The following is a 21161-nucleotide window of genomic DNA, read 5'->3' as shown; positions in this document are numbered from 1 at the left end:
TTTAAATGTGATTACAGAGACAAATCAACAACCTGAATTCAGCCCGTATCGGTTTTATTTTCAAAGAGCTGTAGCAGTCAGAAATACAGAATGATAAAAGATGAAACACTTAATCACTTGAAATTGTCAATTTCTATTTTCATGATCCTGTTAGGAAGGTTGTTAATTTGATTTTAGCTAAATTAACCACCTTAAACTACAGAATAAATAATAAAAAAACACTTCCTCTAGCAGAATGAATGGAGACATGAGGATATCCACCAGTCAAGGGTTTATAATCAATTCTGCCTTGAGAAGCAATTTGTTCATCAAAGACAGTTTCAGAGTGATCAAAATATTTAACAAGGTGAGGCCCAACATTTTACTGTTCACGGTATGATTTATTTTGTGATTTAAAACTCAAGCTGCCATTCAGCTTGTAACACATTATATATAATAACTTACTTCAACTTTTTCCCAAAATAGTAACTGTCTTTTTTTGTTTACTGAGCTGATCCGAGAGTAATTCAACATGGGATAAAATGGTCTTCTTTAAAAAAATAACAAAATATTGAATCACTTTCTCGAGTGTCAAAAGACTGTATAGTCAGGAGGCTGGTTTTTGGAAACATCTGCAATCCAAGGTCACAGGACTAAAGCTCCTCCTCACATTTGACCTCGTAGACTTATTAGGGCACCTTCGGGTTCTTTTTCTTGGCTGTGTTTCCTGATGTAGTCAATCCAGAAACTTTAGAGCATCAGATTCTGGACTCAGTGTCAGTAGGTGATCTGGAGGAAAAACTTCACTTTGCCTCATCATGATGACAAAACATACACATTCTGCCCCACAGACAGAAGGTGTCTCTCTACCGACGGCGGTACAGGATGTCCCAGGAGTCTCTCCACTTCAGCCCTTGCAGCTGGTTGGCTGAAAGCTCGGGGCTGCCATAGGTCAAAGGGCAGAAGGTCCGATATGACAGGAATACTGACACCAGTACAGCTGACACACATACATACAATGCACGGCGGTGTGTTGCACTGCTTTAAAGAGATACACACAGGTTAAACATTGATTAATTGATGTACATTATCATTTGGGATTTGAATATTGTTCATGTGTGTCCGTTTACCTGAGTAAGTGAGTGTGTGTGTGCTCCAGCAGAGCAGGACTCAGCAGGTGCAGGTAGCTGAGCGCAGGCAGGTAGTGATACAGGAAGAGAGTTTTCTCCATCAGGAGGAACGGGACAAAGTTCACGATCCAACCACCAACACATATAGATCCCAAACACACAAACTGACACCACACACCTTGAAGCACGCACATACGAGCACACAAACACACAAAATCAGTCGAATTAAAACTTTGCTTTCACAGCTGAAAAAAAAAGTGATTTTGTTGGAGTGGAAGCTATAAACATGAATGTACATTTAGATGAATGTAACCTGAGAGATGACTGTTAGCTTAACATAGGTGATACACAAACTGTGTGTGTGTGCATTTGTACCATCAGGCAGATCCTTAAAGCCCCGTCTTCTCCTCAGCAGATAGATGGCTGCCAGCACCTGATAGGCCAACAGGCTTAGGTTTGCCACACCCCATGACACTGGGTTACCAATAAGGTGGATCTGAGCCTAAGACACAGAAAACGTATCACAGAACGGAACAGGCGCGTATTCCTGTTGGTGTGAATGTGACAGTCTGTGTGTATGTGAATTTGCATTACGTTGTTTGAGGAGTGCAACCAGTATGCAATGTTGGTTTCCATAGTGACCCACTCGACAGGAGAGGAGCTGTATTTGTGCTCAGAGTCTTCCTGTTTCACCGTTAACATTTTCCACTGTCACAACAACAAAACATTTCATCGTTACTCTTTTATGACAAGAAACATGCAGTGGTGGTTGTGACTGTCTGAAACTACCCACAAGTAGTATATTCAATCTAATTTTGTTCTGTAAGCAAAAAGAATGCGTTATCTAATATGATTAATGTTATTTTTTTGTAAAATATTATATATATATATATATATATATATATATATATACACACACACACACACACACACTATATAAATATGACTATATAAAATGTATAATAAAAAATAAATGTACTGGTAGTATCGTAAAATAAGGATATTAATTATGTTTGTTTTTCATTTTGGTGTTAAACAAACAGGTTTGATGTGATTCATGTCCAGGACACTCTTGAAAAAGAGATTTTTAATCTCAATGAGTTTTCTCTTCCTGGTTAAATAAAGGTTAAAAATGTTTACACTCTGAAAACCCTCTTTCCTCTTGTACCTGAAGTTCTAAAAATTTTGCCCAAAAGGAAATTTTTCTGTCCACGTCTATGTGAGTTGGAGAGTGAAGCTCCACCTCCCTCTCCTTCTGCTCCTGACCTACACACACAGGCACAAATAAAAAGATTAATAGCAGTAAAACCCTGAGGAGAGAAACATCAATGCACAAGTGAAGTAGGAGTCTCAACGTGATATAAGGAAGATGTTTTTTCTTCCTTGGTGCTGAATGTAGAAATTCATAAAAATGTAGCAAGATGACAGAATAACATGCAGAAGTCTTGGATCAGGATGTAATGCCAGGTCAGTTATTAATGGTTGTACTGGTTCCATAGCGGTGCTCCTCCACTGTCCAGTCCAAACTGCTGCTGTGAGCTTTAAACAGCTTCTCTGCGACAACCTCCAGCTGACGGAAACCCCAGTCTGAAAGAGACGCACCACTCAGCTATACGCATGCATGGACATGCATGGACATGCATGGACATGCATGGACACGGACACACACACACACACACACACAGGGTCATCTTTTTTATAATGACCAATTACATTGATTCCAGAAAACAGATTTGTGATACGGTCACTTCCTGTCAGTACCCTGAGGACAGCTGTGGTGTTGACATGGACCAGTCGGACTTCAGACAGTATTGTCTTCCATGAGTCTGACTCCGCCTCCCTGTTAGAGATATCCTAAACTCACATGAAGACACACAAAAACAACCCAAAATTACAAAAATAAGGACATTAAGCTGTTTCTTTGTAGCTCATGTTAATAAATTCAACTTGTTTGAAAATATTTCAAAAATATAAATCGGCTCATAACTGATATTCAACAAGTGTAAAGTCAATAAGCATGTAAATAATTCTGCTAAAATCCTGTCTAACTCACCACTCTCCAGAGGTTTTGTGCCGGCATAGAAACGTTGAAGTCAATATAACCTGACACTTCTTGTGCATGAGGGCTCATGGGAGCTGCTACATCATGACTGAGAAACACACACACAAAGACACATGCAGCTAAAATCAATTCTATGAGAAACCTGTCGACATAAGTTATTAAGGGAAATGAACTACAACTCCCAGTGTGCTTTATGATAAAATGAAATAAAACTAATCAGAAAAGTACAGAGCTTTAAAATGTTCTCAGATTGTCAGTGAGTTCACCTGTTGAGGAAGCGTGAGGTCATCCCATGAACTAGCTGGATGACATCACCATGACGAACAGGTCGAGGAGGACTGCTGACCACCAGCTCCTGTCTGGAAAACAAAGAAGAGAAACATGACAAACATTTTACACTGGGACATCATCTCCCAGAATGCTTTAGGACAGACAGGTGACATACCTGCCAGGATCTTTTATGATCCACCAGTTATTGACGTCTTTGAAAGGATAACAGGTTACCTGCTGCTGGTGTGAGCTGCCACGCCCATTTTCATACCTAAACACACAAACACACACCCACACACAAGCGCACAAACAGAGTTGTAAACATGAAGTTACATTAATAAAAATGTAAATGAAGCTTTCTGACTAGCAGTTGTGTCTGTGTGAGTTTGCAGTACCTTATTGGGTAGTTGGCTTTGTGAGAATGAAGCCAGCAGGGGATTGGCTGGGAGGCAGAGCTTCTTAAAGTTACCTGACTACCATAAGCGACCTCTAGAGGCTGACCCTGAGTGATTCTAGAGAGACCGCCCTGAAGAGGAAATTTTCATATCAAAAACATAATCAAACTCTTCAGAGATCAACACAACACTGAAATCACCTGAAAATGTTGTCCTATAATTCATCAGATTTGTGATGTGTGTTGTTACCTCTAGACTGGCCTGGAAAGCAGAGCTCATAAGCTGGTCATGTGGTCCACTACGGTGCAGGAGACTCAGGTGGATGTAGAACCAGAGCACATAGAGAAGGACAGGAACCACCAACAGACACACAACTCGACACACACACTGCACACAAACACTCAACTGCACTCAAAGCACGCACATACACAATTAGACATATACACAGACAATTACTTTTACATGACAGAAAAAGCTCATTAAGATGCATTAGTATAATGGTATGTATGGGTTTCAACTTTCAAGGCCGATCAGCAATGTGAGACTACAATAAAATGTCAAACCCACAATATATGCAACAATAAATGAACATTGTGAACTTTCCCACATCAGTCAGTGAATGATAGTGATGACAATACAAGAAATGCCTGATATTGACTGTAAAGGATGATCAATCATCAGATTTTTAAAAAACAGTTTCAAATATTTGAAAAAGTAATGGGATATATTGATCAGCAAACAATAATAAACCGGCTCTCATGTTGCAGGTTAAACATTTTATCTTTCTTGAGCGAACTAAGCGTGAATCTAAACTCACATGACTGACAGTTCGATCTCCAATCAGGTTCCACGTATGTACAGATGCCACACCCAGCAGCAGCAGGTAAGAGAACACACCCATGTACTTCACCCTGAAGTAATGTACAATTAATATAAATGTTTTAGAAATGATGAGAGCAAAATAACCTAAAATCTTATCACTGATGTGTCTCTTACCCCACTGCTGCAGCACAGGAAGCCCCAGAGAGAAGAAGCCAACAATATCTGAACCAGCTGAGGATGAGACAAGGACAGAAGAGTCAGTCAGGTTCACAGGACAGAAACAACAATCTCATTTGTGACCTTAAACAACAGATCAATATAACTGTACTTCAGTCTAATGTTTGTAGTGGAAACCATCAGACAAAAAAGGCGAGTCTTACCTGTCGGCTGAGTTGTGGAATTTCAGGTAGGAGAAGAAGGCCAACAACACAAAGAAGATCAGGACCGACTCCAGCAACATGAAACGGGATTGGACGATGAGAGAGTTCTCTGAAGAACACAAAAAGTGCATAACTCATTAAAAATGTAACAAGATGTAACATATTTAGCCCTTAAACTCTCCATCAGTATTGAGTTTTCTGCATCACAAAGACGGTTCATTTTAGTGCCCCAATGCTATCCCTGAACACATCTTAGTTCCAGCCCCATTTGGAACAAAACAGGAGGGGGTGATTAGAGAAATAGATAACTTTGGCCAATATTTTTTTTAGGCTGCACAAACATACTTCAATGAAAATGAAAATGAAAGATATGAAAAAGGAGAAACCAGACAGAGTGCAGGAGCGTCAGAAGAACTTTGAGCAGGTCAATAATGTGTGACTGTTGAAATGCTTTCCTCCAACGCATGCAATGAAAGTACTGAGTATTTCACCAAATTCTCAATTAAGCTCTGAATGAATCATGTTCACTTAATTTCATGCACACCCTGAATTCAGTTAGACTTAGCAATTTTAAGACATTTCTTTAGTGTCCTCACAGGTACTGAAACCCAGTAATTGAACTTAAGCATATTCATGCCATCTACTTATAAACAGTATTACTGGGTGGCCCCTAGATATTTGTTATAATGACACTCACCCAGCAGAAGAAGCAGTGCAGCTCCTAGAGCTGATAGGTGAGAGAATTTGAGCTCCAGAGTCAACAGGTAAACCATAGGAACACAGAGAGCTCCACACAGAGCAGGAAGAAACCGCAGAGTCCAAACACTTACAGTGCTGGGATACTCTATACAAAAAAACCAGATACAATTACACCCTTTAAACCACTTTAGACAGGGATTGTTCACACTGATGTTTTTGGAAGAGTGACAAATGTTCCTACTGTACCTGCTCCTATTCTGTTCCACACAAAGTTCCCGTCAAATCCTCCCATGTAGGCTGCAACGCAAATCAATCAATGAATCAATTAAACTTTATTTATATTCGAGATCATTGAGGGGAATTCCTGAATAAGAACGATATCGAGTCACTTGTAAAACAAAGGGAGGTCATATCTGGTTGTGTTATTGTGTGGTATAACTAACCTCCAAGGGCTAGGATCATGTGACCAAGTGGTGGTCCACTGTCATCAACAAAGAAAACTCTCTTCATGTAGAGAGACACAAACTGGCCGTAATACACCTCATCGAAACTAAGAAACACACACACACAAACGAAAGACAATCTATAAGGTCCTTATATTCAACAACTAGAGGGTGGACATGCATTCATAATCTTTTGTCATAATGAATAAAGCCAAGAGTATAACAATAGCACACTCACACCACAGCGTTGGGGTAGCTGAGGTGGCTCAGTCTGGTCCATAGGGCAAGCAGGCAGACCAGCAGCAGGACCAGGTCCACCTTAGCCGTCACTACCAAAGGGAGCTGCAGCATCATGGACACCTGACAATCCTCCAGTAGTATAGCAGGCAACAAATGAACAGAGACAAAGCTTTCATTGCACTGAATGCAAGATGAAGTCAAGGTCCCACTGTCTCTCCACACTCTCTCTTTTAAGATGTTCTCTTAAATAAATCATGATGACCAAAAACATTTATTCTAAACACACTGATAAACTATTTTACAATGGCTCAAAATAAATTAAAAAACAACTAGTTCAAACTGATCTTTAGGCTCAATCGAGAGCCTGTGGGAAAAGGCATTATATATTTCTAATGCACTTTAAGATTAGATAAAAAACAATAATAACATTTAGGTATAATACACACATCTGTGTCTGATGAAGCCAGAAGGCTCAGTTTCTAAGCTGTGTAGTTTTTTTTTAACAAGAGTCAAGAGTCATTCATATGAACACAAGCAAACACTACATACAACTCTAAATATATAAAAGCAATGATAAAAGGAACCAAATTAACACTTCGGGGACAAATAAAGTTGTATATTGAATATAGTTGTTATGTCTATATATGTGTGTGAAAATAGGAATAGTCTTTTTCTTTTTGAAAGCAGCGACATAAACTAAGGAGAGCAGAAACCCGACTTTGATATCATCACTCTGTACCTTTATCACACATTTAACCCGTAATATTTAAACTCTGTGACTCAAACAAGACAACTTCTGGGCTAACAGATGTTAGCATAAACCTCACTCAAGCTATCACCCAGAGTTAGCAGAGGTCCGTTACATGCCTGCAGACCAAAGTGAAAGCTCACCTGGTGGTGTCAATCCGTGAACTTTAAACAGACCATAATGTCATTAAACTACAGGTTCGGCTGCACCTGAGAGCTGCTGGCTCTTCACGCTTTCTCTGGGGATTCGTAGCAGTGGCCGATCGATTTTCTTGGTATTCGTTTATTACTGCCTGCTCACAGAGTCACTGGGCGATAAGCTGTACAGGGTTACCATGGTAACAGTAAATCCCTGCCCCCGCTTCTTTCATTCAGAGTGGATTTTGGACGCACAGTATCATAGAAGACAATACAGTGATTCAAATTATACTATTTTTAAAGTCATTATCCTCGTATCCAGCCCAGACTGCCCTGGTTATGTGGATTTAAAATGTTAAAGGCTCGTCCACTGAAAAACATCATTGTGTCAGTATACCCATAATATAGCCTAGGCCTCTGTTTAATATGTTTAATATGCTCTCTAAGTTGTTGGTGGGGGTTTCCCCAGAGGCTTCTTAAGATGGCCATATAATAGTTGACCAGTTACAAAGAATTAAACAGATGACCTGATTGATATGTGTCTTTGACAAAAATGTCACGATAACAGAGCCTATTATCACTTAAATAAATAATGGATTAAACTCATTCCAGCATGCCCTAAAAGATTCAACACAAGGGCTCAAACGTATCTGCAAGGTCAAGTTCACCGACTGGATTACTTGAAGAACAGCCTTTCACGCAGGCTGCCATGACCCTAATGCAACACTTTACATTGGTGGAAAATACATGTATAAAAAAAAATACCCCTTCTGTTGTTAAGAAGGGAAAATGAGCTTAAGAAACCAACAAATTGTTTATGTAGCCCACCAGGCTGTAAAGTAAAATGTTTATTTCTGACATGAAGTTGAACAACGGTTTTTGGCACATTGGCATTACAAGGTGTCAAAATGTTATTTATAGTCAATTGAACCTGTAGCCTACTTGATTTATTTGGCAGTCAAGAAACTGTGGCATGTTTCAAAGTATGTTGCTGGTCAAGTTTTACCAAACCAATAAGATAAAGGAGGAAGCTTGACAGACAAGTGAATATTGATGTTTATAAAAATATTGTTATTAACACATTTACACTTCTGAAGCCAGACAAAGGAAGAGGCCACTTCCAATGGGACTGAAGGTTAGTTAAGTGTTAAGACTAACCTGCTAACACCAAGTTTAACAAAGTTTCTATTCATATCCATTTATGTTGTTGATTGTTACAGGAACAGTCCAGATCTACATTCTTCAGCACCCAAGTTTTTCCTCTGTGACACATGTAGACAAGTCCAAAAACTTTTAAGCCCAGTTCAGTACTGGGTTTCAGCTGTGGTCGCACCTTGCATATCATCTTTAATCCTTAATCTCCACATGTGAGTTTAAAGCTAGCACAGGTTTGCCTTTTGATGCTCCAGGTTATCAGGGCAGTGTTTGTCCTGGTTTAACCGGTCATCTCTGATTGGCTCGTGGGGCATTCCTTGGACGGAGCCTGAGGGAGAGTTCCCATAGCGCTTCTTCTGCAAGGTGGTCACTGAAGTCATTAAAGAATGATATGATGTCATCGTCTGGCTGCAGAGAGTAATGACTGCAAGGAGAAAGAGATTTAGTTATTTTTTCAGAAAGGGAATTTAAAAAAAGCCATTAATACCACAATACTCATATTACAGGTAACTTACGTCTGCTGATATGTCCTCAGGGTGCCCAGGATGTTAAACTGCTGCCAACGTTTGGAGAAGTTTATCTTTGATCCTTGTGATGTCATCACCATGTCAGGATTCCCTAGGTGGACAAAGGTCAAGTCCTGTAGGATCAAACCCCTAAAAGACAGAGATGTAAGAGAGATAGACAAATATGATGACAGCAGATTACCCTACAGATATGATTGGGTTTTTAAAATAATTAACACAGTCACAGAAAATGGGGAATAAAGAATGATAAACTGAAGATTGCCCATAAAGAGAGATATAATCCACGATATTAACATTCAGATGAATCACCCCCCAAGTGGAGACCGAAAACTAAATATACTTACTATGTTAATATAGTGGAGGATATAGTGTATCAACTCACTGGTTGACATTCCTGTTGTCATTCCGGTGTACATAGAGTTTCATATAGAATGGGGTTTACAGGTCATGGGGTATTAACAGTGTGTTGGTTATATATGCGGGTTTGCACAACTATGGGCATATTTGGTGTATAGTATAAACACAAAGGTAATGTGCTTGGGTTGAAAAGAGTATTAACCTTGATGTAGGGTTTATAAAGTAGGGGTTTACAGAATATGAACAAATAATATAGTGGTGAATACAAGGTTTTAACCTACAGGTAGGGTATACAGGGGGGTTCCACTTCAGCCAGAGCTGCCCTGTAGGCTCTAAAAGATGAGGAGCTGTCAATCAAGGAGCTGTACTCCTCAAGAGTCTAAAATGCAAATAAATGAAAAAACTTAAACACAAAGTACTTATAAACATATTCATAAAACACAATTAAATGGTATATCTAAAATGTGTAAAAACCTCAGCTGTGTTTCGCTGCCAGTCAAGACGTCGCAATGGGGCTGAGTCAAGTGCTGACAGAATGGACAGGTATGAGTTAAAGTTGTTAAGTTTCCGCAGTACCTGCATAACAACAAACACATTACTGGTATTTTACTGGTATCAATTATTAATACAAACTTTATACAATTAATTGTTGAACAAATTAGCTTTTTTCACATTCCTACATATTAACTTTTACCTTCATTGTTTTCAAGAACTTCAGCAGCAATTTCTCTCTTTCTTGAGGTTTGTCTTGAAGAATGATTACAGAACGAACCCTGAAATACACTTAGTGTATTATTTTTATGATAAATGTTTATCAAAAGCATAACAACAAATAAAGAAAACCAACAAATCATGTTGTTATTGTGATTAAAATTTAACATTTAAAATATCATTCTAGGGCGACATGCATTAGACCCCTTTTCAGGCGATTGACTGGACAAACTTCAGTGACAATTTGTCAAAAAATGAAAACAACAAAGTGACACCACACCAGCCTCATTCAGTATTTGGTTGTCTGGAAGGAAGCAGCAAGATTTTTCACCCTGAAACTTTGTTTTGCATGACTTAAACAAGCTCTTTTTTTTAAGCAGATTAAACCATATTTTCTATGTCCTCTGTTAATATCAAAGCTGTGTCAGCTTACCAGTAAGAAACATTGTTGAAATGTTGCGTGAACAGTGTAAGGTTTGGACTTTTTTCCTCATTCTGCTCTTTGGACCACAGCAACAATTCTGGGAGCTAGACAGGTGAGACAAACAGGTGAGACAGAAAGGTGAAGACACATAAAAGATGTAAAAGAAATTTAAAATGATTACCTCAATCTTGTAGAAGAGCTCAGCGTCCATCAGAGTCAACTGTTCAGCTAAATCCTGACTCCTGAAGTCCAAAAGAGTTCCTGGTCTTGAAGAGAAAAAGAAGACATATGAATGTCTGAGTAGATAACAAAATGTTAATCAGCCAAGATGTTGGAGTTACTGGTTACCTTGCAGCCACACCCCTGGCTGCAAGGGGGCGGAGGGACTGAGGTGAGCCAATCAGCTGCCACCTCTGCTCCATCTTGGACAGGATATTAGAACGCAGAAGTTGTGCTAATTCCAGCTCTCCACCAATCAAGAGCATGAATACCAGGTCCATCAACAGCAGTAGCAAATCAGACTCCAGTTCTATTGCACTGAAAGAAATATTTTACACTAAATGATCATGCTTCTTTGGCAAGAGCTCCTCTTTAGAAATCCAAAGTCCTACGTGCAATAAAAACAAAAAATACTAGGCTCAACTGATAATAAAGAAAAGAAAGAATTTACAAAATGTGTTACATTAGCCCTCTCTCTAGCTTATGAAATTATAAAGTTGTATTGTTATCATGACCTTATATAAAAAGCTCCTGATTGACTCAGGACTGTGTTGTCTTACCACAGCTCGTCGACCACCCTGATCAAAAGGTGAAAAGTCTTCTTGGCAGCTGTCAAATTTGCAGGTTTATGTCCTTCACACAAGTATTTGTATGTGTTGTTGGTTAAAGATGGGACTGAATCTTTGTAATATCAAAGTACATGTCATGCCACAAGGCAAGCTGATCCTGAACAGGTCAAGACAGGTCACAATAATAATCAATAAAGTATCAGATCATTTACATACAATGACACTTTCCAACCCTTTTCCTGTTTGTGCTATTATCTCGTTTATTATTCTCTGTGCCAGTCTTCTGTATACAGCAAAACTGATCAGTTTTACTTTTCAGGTTACTTCTGTTAAAGGTCAGAACATTCTTCTGATTCTTGTTTTTTCAAGTAAAGAAATATAAATTTTTCTCACCATATCTGTGTCAGGGGTTTCTTAGTAAATGATTATATTAAGAGCTACATGTGTAAACAGTTCACAGTCAAAGACATACATAAAAGTAGAGCTCCAGATGCCTCAAAGTGATCACAATTTGAGCTGTTTGTGCAGCTGATTACACATATATTGTCTTGTAAAGGATATCTCTGCTGTAGTTTGATGATGACATCATTTGGGCTGATGAAGCTTCTGTAGGTGGAGAGGAAGGCTTCACGGTACATGCCTTGGTCTAAAAACACAGACACACACAAAATGTACACAGACATACATACATTTATTTACATCCTGATGTATGTAAAGACTAAAGATCTTACAATAACTCTAACAAATCTACATTTGGGCACCACAGGTACATTGCAGCTAGAAGATAGAATCTACCATACACAAGTTACAATCATGCATAAATATATACACACAAGTTATAATGTTGCATTCTAAAACATTTTTTACCCATATGTCAGTTTTCTTTAATTTAGCTTAATTTAACATTTGTACTGAGGCAAATGAGAGCAAATCTCCAGTACTGTAGCAAAAATCTGTATAGCGTAGCTTCTGTAGCTGTCTGCTTTCTCATTTAAGGAGCAAGGGAGGATTTATCTCTATCTTGTAAAGATCAATATGAGCACTTACTGTTTTTGTCAGTCTCTGTGGCGAAGACTAATAGAATTTCAGGAGAGGCTGCTTTCACGTCAGGCCCCTCCTCCTCCTGAAACATACAGGTTAAGTTACTCGTGAGGAGCATACAGTATATAGCTGTGTTAGCAGAGGAGATAGAGGTCAGGACTGTACCTCATTTTTCATTATGATTTTTTGGAGGATCTCCTGCTGGTCAGTGAATAACATCTCCTCCTTGTCCTCAAGTTGCTCTATGTTCCTGTTGCAAGGCTCTTCCTCATACTGGAGGCTCTGAGATCTGCAGAACAGAACGTGTCACGTGTTTGTGTATAAATGTGGGCTGATATATTTGTCTTTGAGTGTGTGTCACCTTTCTCTGGGCTGGTGATCATCAAACTGAGGCGCAGTTTCAACGGTATCCTATTGAGGATAAAAGACATACAATCAGCGTTCAATACTATAAGCTCCTGGTCACTGTGAGACTCGTTGAAAATACGATCAGTGGATGTAACTTCTAGTTCTCTATCTGACAAGTTTTCTTTTGACATGCTTCACTTTGTTTTTAAAATGGCCTTTGAGTTTATTCACCTAATTTTCTCCAGACTCTTTCTTGGGAATTGGAAGATCAATGAAGTAGGATCAACGCCAACATCATGAGAAAAGACAAGATACAAGGAAGGATAGGTTTGAGAAACAAAGAACGGTTCTCACCTGCTGTTTCTTCTTAAGGGGTAGAATTGGAGCAGGAGGTTTCTCAGGTGAGGGGGTGGAGTCTGTTATTTCCTTCTCTAGGTGTGTTTCTAGGTGTGTGAGCTGGTAGGTGGTCTCCACCTCTCGCTGCCTGCTACTAAATTGCTGTTGAAAGGTTAAAGGTTGTTGGTAAAACTTGGCTGGTGACTGGCTGCTGTAGGACGAACAGAACTGGAGGTACTGATGGACTGAGCACAGACATAGACACAGAGAGGTAGAGATAGAAGGGAAGACATAAATTAAATAAAGTATAAAAGACCAAATGAGCTGTGGCTACATTTGGGTGAGACATTAAATACCGAGTACCTGAATCACAGTGTGGTCTGTTGTGACTTACTGTGTCGCTTCTTCTCAGGGAGAGGAGGGGGTGTCTTGCTGGGAGACAGAAGGGAGGACAGAGACTCATCAGGAGTGTTGAGGTCATCAGGCAGAGCAGGGTTTGGCTCATTAGGATCAGGATCAAATCCAAAAGATGTTAAGTCTTGAGAGATGATGTTTCCTGTTGTTCAGAACAGCCGAGAACAGTCAAACAGACATAAAGACAGAGAGAAAGAGATCGGTCGCTCAGGTGAATCATCACCTGCACTGCTTTGATGTTTCTTCTCTGGCAGGGCAGGAGGAAGGGAGGAGGGGGAAGGAAGAGGTGGGAGAGTCTCAGAGGATGAGAGATCAGTGTGGAGGAAGTCATAGTCTGGATCCTCCTCTGGGAGACAAACAAATGCTGTTAGGTCATAGATCACATAAACTACATCTATTACAATGTTATGCTTACAGCTAATCAGACCAGCCAGATTACAAGTGTAAAATATCCATAACCCTCCTCAGAGAGAAAATTTATATCAGAGTATTCTCAATAATTGCATATTTGTCCAGCAGGAGGGTGTCGTGATCCTGCCTTCTTAACCTCATTACAGAACGGAAGCGAGAGAAAACCCTACTTCCTGTTTGTCAACTTTCAGAAAATGATGTCACAGTCACCCTACTGCTGACTGGTTAAACAAAGTGTGTATTGGTTACCACTGTTCCTTTTCTCAGCAGAAGAGTCTCCAGATAAAATAGAGCAACGTTTGACATACTCCTCGTCCTCCTATAACACACACACAGACAACACAGATGAACAATATGAACAGCTGAAACAGGTTTGAATGTGTTGAAAAGGGCTTTCTGATGTTTACATTTAGTTGTTGTTCTTCAAGCATATCATTGTGAACTATAGACCAACAGTTACAACAACATACTTGATGTAGCTGACTTTTTACTTGTGGTTCTCGTCTCATTGGTGCTACTATGGCAACCCTGCAGGGGGTGGGGCCTGGTAAAGAGTGACGTTTCTTTGGCGGCAATGCTGGAGGACTGAGGAAGGGCAGAAAAATAAACAAACAGATTGATACATTTTAAGAGTTGCACAACCTCAGATGAATTTTCAGAATTTCTGAAGAGAGTTTTTAATGGCCATCATGAACAAAGGTGTGTTGAGAGTAAATATGAAAATGAAAGTAGTGGATGTAGTGGTTACACTCAATCCCTCTGTCAACCTCTAAGACTGATTTAAAAAAAACAACAACAACAACAAAATATTTAGTTTAGGTTATTAAAACACAGTTAAGGCTTTAAAGAATATTGTATATTCTGAATTGCAAAGTGCTATTGTTATATTTATTCCATATCTATTTACTATGATAAATAATTAACATTTCCTTGAAGGTGCCCAGTCATATAGGTCAATCAAGTGCAGTTGCCTTTTGGACCAAGCTCTGAACATTCTTATAATGGTATTTCCTTTAACAGCTAATAAACCCAAAGTAAGCAGTGATATGCAAAGTTTGTGATGAGTATTTGTTCCAAACAATATGACTTTGACTTCTTTACAATATTTTCTAAAGTTTTTGGTACTTCTTACAACCATACTGAATGAATAGAACAGATTATGTCTGATGAGACAACACTGAATTTGCATACATGTTCACAACAGGATATTTATGCTAACAATGCCAGCTGATGCTGCCAAATTATATATGTAACACACACACACACACACACACACACACACACACACACACACACACACACACACATATATAGTGTATCCAAAAAGTTCCGAAAATATCTTTGTCTGGCTTCTTGTCTATTTTCAGCTGTAGCAGAAGGTGTTGTCACATGACCTACTGGGTATAACGTTGCTGATTTACATGAAAAGGAACTAAGAGTAGCTGAAACTTTCTTTCTCACTTCTTCTTTTTTAGGTTCCTGTCGCTGTTCACTTAGCACAGACACAGGAAGACCAGAGATGAGGGGGAGCACTGACATGCTATGCCTTCAGCCTTTTTGCTTCCTGTTTCATCGACATTTCTATTTTTGTACTCCATATTGGTATCGACTAACTGAAACAGTTTCACCTTCACAGTCATATTTACTTACAGTAAAGAGTCTCATTAAGCATCAACATCACAACAACTCTGACAGTATGAGTACTTTGTCACTGTTATCTCACAGGACAACTGTATAATTCCACTATAAATAAATAAATACTATTTTGAACCTTTAGTCTGTCCTGGGGAGGCCAGTGACACATTCTGTGATCTTAATAGGATATAAATAAATAAATAGGAATTTGAACTAAAACTACAAATTAGGAGGAAAAAATGTTGTCAACATCAATCGAATGTTGGCTTTGTACTTCTTTGTCAAATACATTTTAATTTGAGTCTAACATTTAATTCTATTGAGCTGTAAAGTTTGACAGATCCAAATATAAATGTTGTTACGTCTTTAGTTGTACATCTAATCAATGATGATTATTATTATTTTTTTCCCTGAATATTTTATGCTCATAGCATCTTTCCTGGTTTCCAGCATTTTGGTGATGGACAAAAATGTAGCAAGACTGATAAATTCTGCCTGGTGTAATGGTTTGGGTGGAGTAAAAACCTGGATCTTTTACCTCAGAGAACAGCCCTTCTCCTAACAAATAATCTTTATCCACACCATGATGTCCATTGTAAATATAACCAAGTAGTGTTTGTACCAAAGTGCATCTAAAATGACAGCTTCCAGTTTTCAGTCACATGTTAGAAATAGGTGCCTTAAAAAGGCAGGAGGTGGAAGTCCTCTGTGGCACTGCTGCTCATTGTGTGTGCCACTCGTGTCATTGTTCCGTACCAGAAGCTGGTCAGCGCTGTGTCTGATCGGACATAAATGCTATCGCAACAGGTACTGAAGTTGGGGGTACAAGCAGTGGTGAGGCTCCCCAATCCAAGCGTTGCACAGTGCAGCAGCAGGGGAGAGGGATGTAGAGTGAAGAGACGAGCGCGCTCCGGAGACACGCAACCCGAGAAAAAGGAAATGCCCTGTTTAAAATGTAATGTTGGTGAGAAGAGGGAAATAGGAAGACATAGGCTAAGTGTCAATTTTGAAATTCTTTAGAATGCAGAGGCTGTGAATGTTCAGTTTTAGTTTAATCAGGGTGTTTCTTTTAAACTATTATTGAAGCAAGATGAAAAAAATAAATAAACACATACCATTTATTTTTCTGTCATTTGAAACATGTTAACACGCCTATGTCTCCTCCTAACTGCAGCCTGTTGTGTGTAACACTGGGCTCTTGGATTAGTGCATTCCTTGAAAAGGTGTTAAATTTAGACACTGTTACCATCACTGCAATTTTTGCCTGGCTTGGTAAGTCACAATGCGTGTACTAACTGAACTTCATGGCATTTTCTCCTCCCAGTATTTTGCACGCTGAGGCAGAAACGCCTCATGTTAAATATTCATGAAGGGTTGTTACTTTTGCTCATATGAAAGACTCAATCCACACTGCAAGCTGTTAGTAGATCAGATAACACGTTTTTGCTGGTGATATCAAGTTTGCACACATTTTAAGACACGCAAAAGTTTAGTAAATCAGGCCCTATATGTCAATGTTTTATACAGTCTATGAGTTAAACAGATGCCTAAAGGTACTTTGAAACTCAAAAAGGTGTGTACCTTTTAATATGATTTTAATGGGTATCTTGAGTTAGACGCCATGTGGTCCCTTGCAATAGTCAATTAAGTGTTCCATGTAACAGATGTTAAAAGGTACTTTGAATGAGACAATAAATTACACTTGAGACAGACACTTCTAAGAGTACCCTTAAACAGGTGGTTAAGGGTGGTTTGAAAAAGACAGAAAAAGAAAACTTCAGACATTACACAAAAGCTATCTTTTGTTATAGCAAAGGGGTGCTGTGACAAAGGGTCAGTATTTGACAACAACAAGGTTACAGTAAGTTAAGGTCAACTGCTATCAAGACATTTTCAGAAGCCAATAAGCCACACTTTTTCCATACATGACCAAAATGTTATTTTGTAAATTCAGTTGTGTGCTTTGCTCAGACTTACCCGAGTCCCTGTTGCGATGGCGTCATGGTGAGGGGCTCTTGGAAAGTCATTGGTGGTTTAGGAGGAGCTAAAGCTATGTTCTCCTGGCTCCTGCTCGCCAACCTCACCCCCTCCTCATCTTCCTTGCAAGGAGCTCCTGGATTCTGGCAGGTAGAGCTCCTCCTCTGAGTCAGCTGATTGTTAAAGGCACCTGGCTGTTCCACATCAGCCTGTGATTGGACAGGAGACAAGGGGCCAGACAATTCTTGTCTCTCTGAGGCCAACCGAACCAGTTCCTGATAGACAAAAACATAATTACAAATTAAGAAAAAACTAAATTGATGCTGCTTTGACAGGAAATACAGACAACAACAGGACAACATACATGAATAGGACAATAGAGGACCTTATTGACCTGGACATACAGGACAGCACATCAGGGGCGGAGAAGATCAAAAGCAGAAATAGGACAAAAAAAGGAAAATAGCTGAAAACAGACAGAACCGGACAGAGGACAAAAATGGATAGATGAAAATGATTATTATGGTGTTGATAAAAGGTGGGAAAACAGATGTCTGAGGAAATACAGAAGAGAGGAAGACAACATTTAATAACAGGACAGATTAGGAAATGGACCAAATACAAACGTCAGACCAAGCTATTATTTCTTCTCACCTTTACCCCATCCAGAACTGCTCTGATCGCATGGCAGACACTTGCTTTGGACTCTTTGTTATCATGGGCAACTCCTTGCAACATTACCTCATCAACCCAGCGTATCAGCTGAGCCACAGACTTGTAGAGACGAGTGAGACAGGAAGAAATGGTCTTACTGCAAACAGGACAGTGAGGCATAGATCAGGAGGCAAGTCAATCACTAATAGACTCAATGACAGACTCTGCTACCTCATCCCAATTTTTCTACCCACTCATGTATACGCCACAAGAGGGAAACAGCTTATAAAGGGACAGAGATGGAAACTAAAATGCACAAGTCTTAGTGTGACCGTTAAAGGACCACAGACTTGGAATGAGATTGAGAGCACGATTAAAATCTGCATCATTGTCTATTTTTAAAAAAAAGATTTAAAGAAAAACTGCTGTTAAATTATGCATAAACCAAAGCTCAGTTTGCTGTTTTTAGCTTCATGTACCTGTGTCTAAATGTGTTTGATATTTATGTTGTTATTGTGTTGAACCATAACTTCTTGTGCTGATGGAATAGCCTCAGATGGTTAGGGTTAGGTTAGATTGTAGGTTAGAAATAGGAATTTTTATTACTCAAAATTGCTTTTGTTATTGATTTCTCTGGGCCCCCTTTGATAAGCTACAGAAGCTTCTGGGGTTACCCTTTTTTACATGATCATTGACGACCATATGTGTATTGAATTTGTATTTTGTATTTTAAAATGATTTGTAAAATAAAACGAACCTTGAACCTTGAAACGAACCTTAATGTTTCCAATCAAAGATAAACAGGCTTCACTTACCTGCTGTGCAAGTGTGACTCAAGTTGGACCAGAGTCTTTACTGTCTCCAGGACTCCACTGGAAGCTCCACCAAGCAGACCACCCACCACAGACTGGTCCAGAACCAGCTTGTCCATTCCCAGTCTGTCCACCAGAGCTTTGAAGTACTGAAGAGAGCTGATGACGGCTCGCTCCTGGTCTGCCAACACACACAGCGACTGACAAAGACAAACACACACACACACACACACACACACACACACACACACACACACACACACACAGCTATATTGTAGTGAAAAACACCAAGGACTGTTATTGTTAAAGTGTTGTCATCATGCTTCAGACTCATAAAATAATGACTGTTAAACAAACTGGAGGGTTTATTACCATCAATATTATATAAATATTGACAATATCCTCCATCTATTCTTTTCTGCAAGATTGAAACCAACAGGTGCTGACATTTTGCAACATTTTTAGCAGACACTTTTTTTCCAAAGCAATGTACATATGAGAGAAAGTACAGCTGATCATCCTCATGTTGTACTGGTCATATCAACATGACAGAGCAATCAAGGCCACGAGAACCTTTAAGATTAGCAAATCATCAATGCTGACATCTAGATTACAGGCAGATTGGGATCGGCAGAGCCAGTGGACGAGAATTTATGTACCTTGTGGCTCATTTTCCTAGTGTAGCATAATAGGCTTGTGTACCACTGTGTGCATTTGTGTGTATGTGTGTACCTTATGTTCTACTGTGTGTTCAGGATCCAAGTTCAGATTAGGTGGTTTGACTTTCTGTGACGGGATGTGTTTCATTCGCTCCAAGCGTCTGAGAGTCTTCTGTGAGTTGATTTTGTCCTTCAACTTCAAGGTGAGAGACACCAACTGGGAGGCTGAAGGGGAAGAGGAACATCATCATCATTACCTTCCACTAAACTTTCATATTCATCATCAATATATGAAAATGTAATGAATCTTGGTTCAAATTCAAACAATAAACTCTGAAGTAAACTGACAGGCGGTGAATATCTTGTGGTGTCTAACATTTAGCATGAGGAAGAATAAGAGGAGCTTACCTGTCTTACTCTCTGCTCGGGAGGACATGTCTGCAGGTAGACAGACAACTGGTAGCGTCAGCCAGCAGTATATTCTTCTTCTCTCATGCTACAGATCCACACTCTCTATATTCTCACTGTCTCTATGGGTGTCTTTCTTTTGTCTCTCATTTCATTTTATGTGGCTCTCTGTCACTCTCCCCCTCTGCCTGTATTTCTGAACTCTTCCTTCCTCCTTCTCTCCTTCCTCCTTCTGTCTTATTTGAGTTGAATACATTCAGTCTGTCAGTTTGTCCTCTCAGTGAGAAGAAAAAGTTAGAAATAGAGCTGTGACATCCTGCAGTACCACCTGCTGCCTGGAAGCCCACATCGCAGCTCTGTAATACTCAGATAAGTTCATATCACTCTGCACATTGAGTTTCATAATGACGAGTGCTTAATGTGTACAATGGCGGGCAGATAGTGTACTAACTGAGTCAGGTGTTTTAATGTCACATTTTTCTCTTCAAAACGGACCATTGTGTACCATTTTCTGTCAATCAAAAATATACATTCTTAAAAAAATCTGAGATTTATCAATTTTCATGGTCTTAAGTTTTCTTCAGGATAATTTATCAGTTTAGGGGTCAGAATGTTCACAAGAAGATTGAAAACAGGTATTAACAGCTATTTTACAGTAGAAATACGATGACAAAATGGAAAACAAACAGTGAAGACATAAGAGATATATTATTTTTCTGATTTCTAACCTAACATAGCAGTTACAAAGCTCGCTTCCCAGCTGACCCCATTGACAAGAAAAGTAATTTGACTTTGAAAAAACATAACCTAGAGACCTAGACAGAAGTACAGATCGTTAACTCTTGTTCTGCAAAAATCAGGGGAATCTGGTGGCTGTAAGTATAGCTTTATGACAGCTGTTGTTTACTTGTTCTTTAGGAAAAAGTTTTCCATCTGTAGGGATATGTGCTGTTAAGTTCTTAGACAATTTGAGCCTGCGAATGGCAAAGGCCTCCCACCTTATAAGCTACTTTAAAGGCTAATTTCTCTCAAGCATAACCATTTAGCCATTACAATCTTTTTAACCACTGCTGGCTGAAAAACTGAATGTATATCAAAATGAAATTCAAATGAACCATAGTTACCTCACTGTAAATTAAATAAATAAATGCGATTCATTAGTGTGGACACTCAAATACTTCAGGCCACCCCTTCATAAA

At 39.2% G+C, this 21161-nt stretch overlaps 2 protein-coding genes across 4 annotated transcripts; both read right to left on the bottom strand.

The window, feature by feature from the left end:
* Positions 1-37: 37 nt before the first annotated feature.
* pomt1 (protein-O-mannosyltransferase 1) lies at positions 38-7514 on the bottom strand. 3 transcript variants are annotated; one of them, XM_079371097.1, is made up of 20 exons: positions 7312-7514; positions 6419-6549; positions 6181-6287; positions 5984-6034; positions 5736-5882; positions 5039-5147; positions 4833-4889; positions 4654-4747; positions 4086-4241; positions 3837-3967; positions 3617-3712; positions 3438-3530; positions 3163-3259; positions 2871-2963; positions 2598-2718; positions 2278-2375; positions 1704-1817; positions 1485-1611; positions 1110-1287; positions 38-1020 (listed from the first exon to the last, which is right to left on the bottom strand). In XM_079371097.1, exons 2-20 carry the CDS (start codon positions 6532-6534, stop codon positions 846-848), a joined length of 2160 nt encoding a protein of 719 aa, XP_079227223.1. In that variant the 5' UTR covers positions 6535-6549; positions 7312-7514; the 3' UTR covers positions 38-845. The 3 variants fall into 3 exon arrangements, with proteins under 3 accessions (XP_079227223.1, XP_079227225.1, XP_079227224.1); XM_079371099.1 differs by having other exon boundaries at positions 38-1017; XM_079371098.1 differs by having other exon boundaries at positions 6419-6540.
* Positions 7515-8221: 707 nt separating this feature from the next.
* LOC306841914 (rap guanine nucleotide exchange factor 1-like) lies at positions 8222-20215 on the bottom strand. The gene is made up of 23 exons (XM_079371943.1): positions 19963-20215; positions 19628-19779; positions 18899-19095; positions 18084-18240; positions 17430-17704; positions 14288-14402; positions 14067-14136; positions 13630-13752; positions 13387-13548; positions 13011-13237; positions 12670-12719; positions 12474-12597; positions 12315-12390; positions 11829-11913; positions 11259-11351; positions 10828-11016; positions 10661-10745; positions 10489-10583; positions 10039-10117; positions 9819-9920; positions 9626-9723; positions 8976-9116; positions 8222-8884 (listed from the first exon to the last, which is right to left on the bottom strand). The coding sequence occupies exons 1-23, from the start codon at positions 19988-19990 to the stop codon at positions 8749-8751; spliced, it is 2859 nt and encodes a 952-aa protein (XP_079228069.1). The 5' UTR covers positions 19991-20215; the 3' UTR covers positions 8222-8748.
* Positions 20216-21161: the final 946 nt, after the last annotated feature.

Source organism: Symphodus melops, assembly GCF_947650265.1.
Source record: "Symphodus melops genome assembly, chromosome: 1".
NCBI classification, from domain to species: domain Eukaryota; kingdom Metazoa; phylum Chordata; class Actinopteri; order Labriformes; family Labridae; genus Symphodus; species Symphodus melops.
This window is presented reverse-complemented; position numbering and strand designations above follow the sequence as displayed.

What these genes read in the sequence shown, in the direction of transcription:
- LOC306841914 (XM_079371943.1), bottom strand. Translation starts at nt 19,990, where the DNA reads ATGTCCTCCCGAGCAGAGAGTAAGACAG. An exon ending in TAAAAAGTCAGCTACATCAA is followed by an intron (nt 14,137 to 14,287) that starts GTATGTTGTTGT and finishes TGTGTGTTATAG; the next exon opens with GAGGACGAGGAGTATGTCAA. An exon ending in TTCAACAATGTTTCTTACTG is followed by an intron (nt 10,118 to 10,488) that starts GTAAGCTGACAC and finishes AGTGTATTTCAG; the next exon opens with GGTTCGTTCTGTAATCATTC.
- pomt1 (XM_079371097.1), bottom strand. Translation starts at nt 6,534, where the DNA reads ATGATGCTGCAGCTCCCTTTGGTAGTGACGGCTAAGGTGGACCTGGTC. An exon ending in ATCATAAAAGATCCTGGCAG is followed by an intron (nt 3,531 to 3,616) that starts GTATGTCACCTG and finishes TTTGTTTTCCAG; the next exon opens with ACAGGAGCTGGTGGTCAGCA. An exon ending in GGTTGCACTCCTCAAACAAC is followed by an intron (nt 1,612 to 1,703) that starts GTAATGCAAATT and finishes TCTGTGTCTTAG; the next exon opens with GCTCAGATCCACCTTATTGG.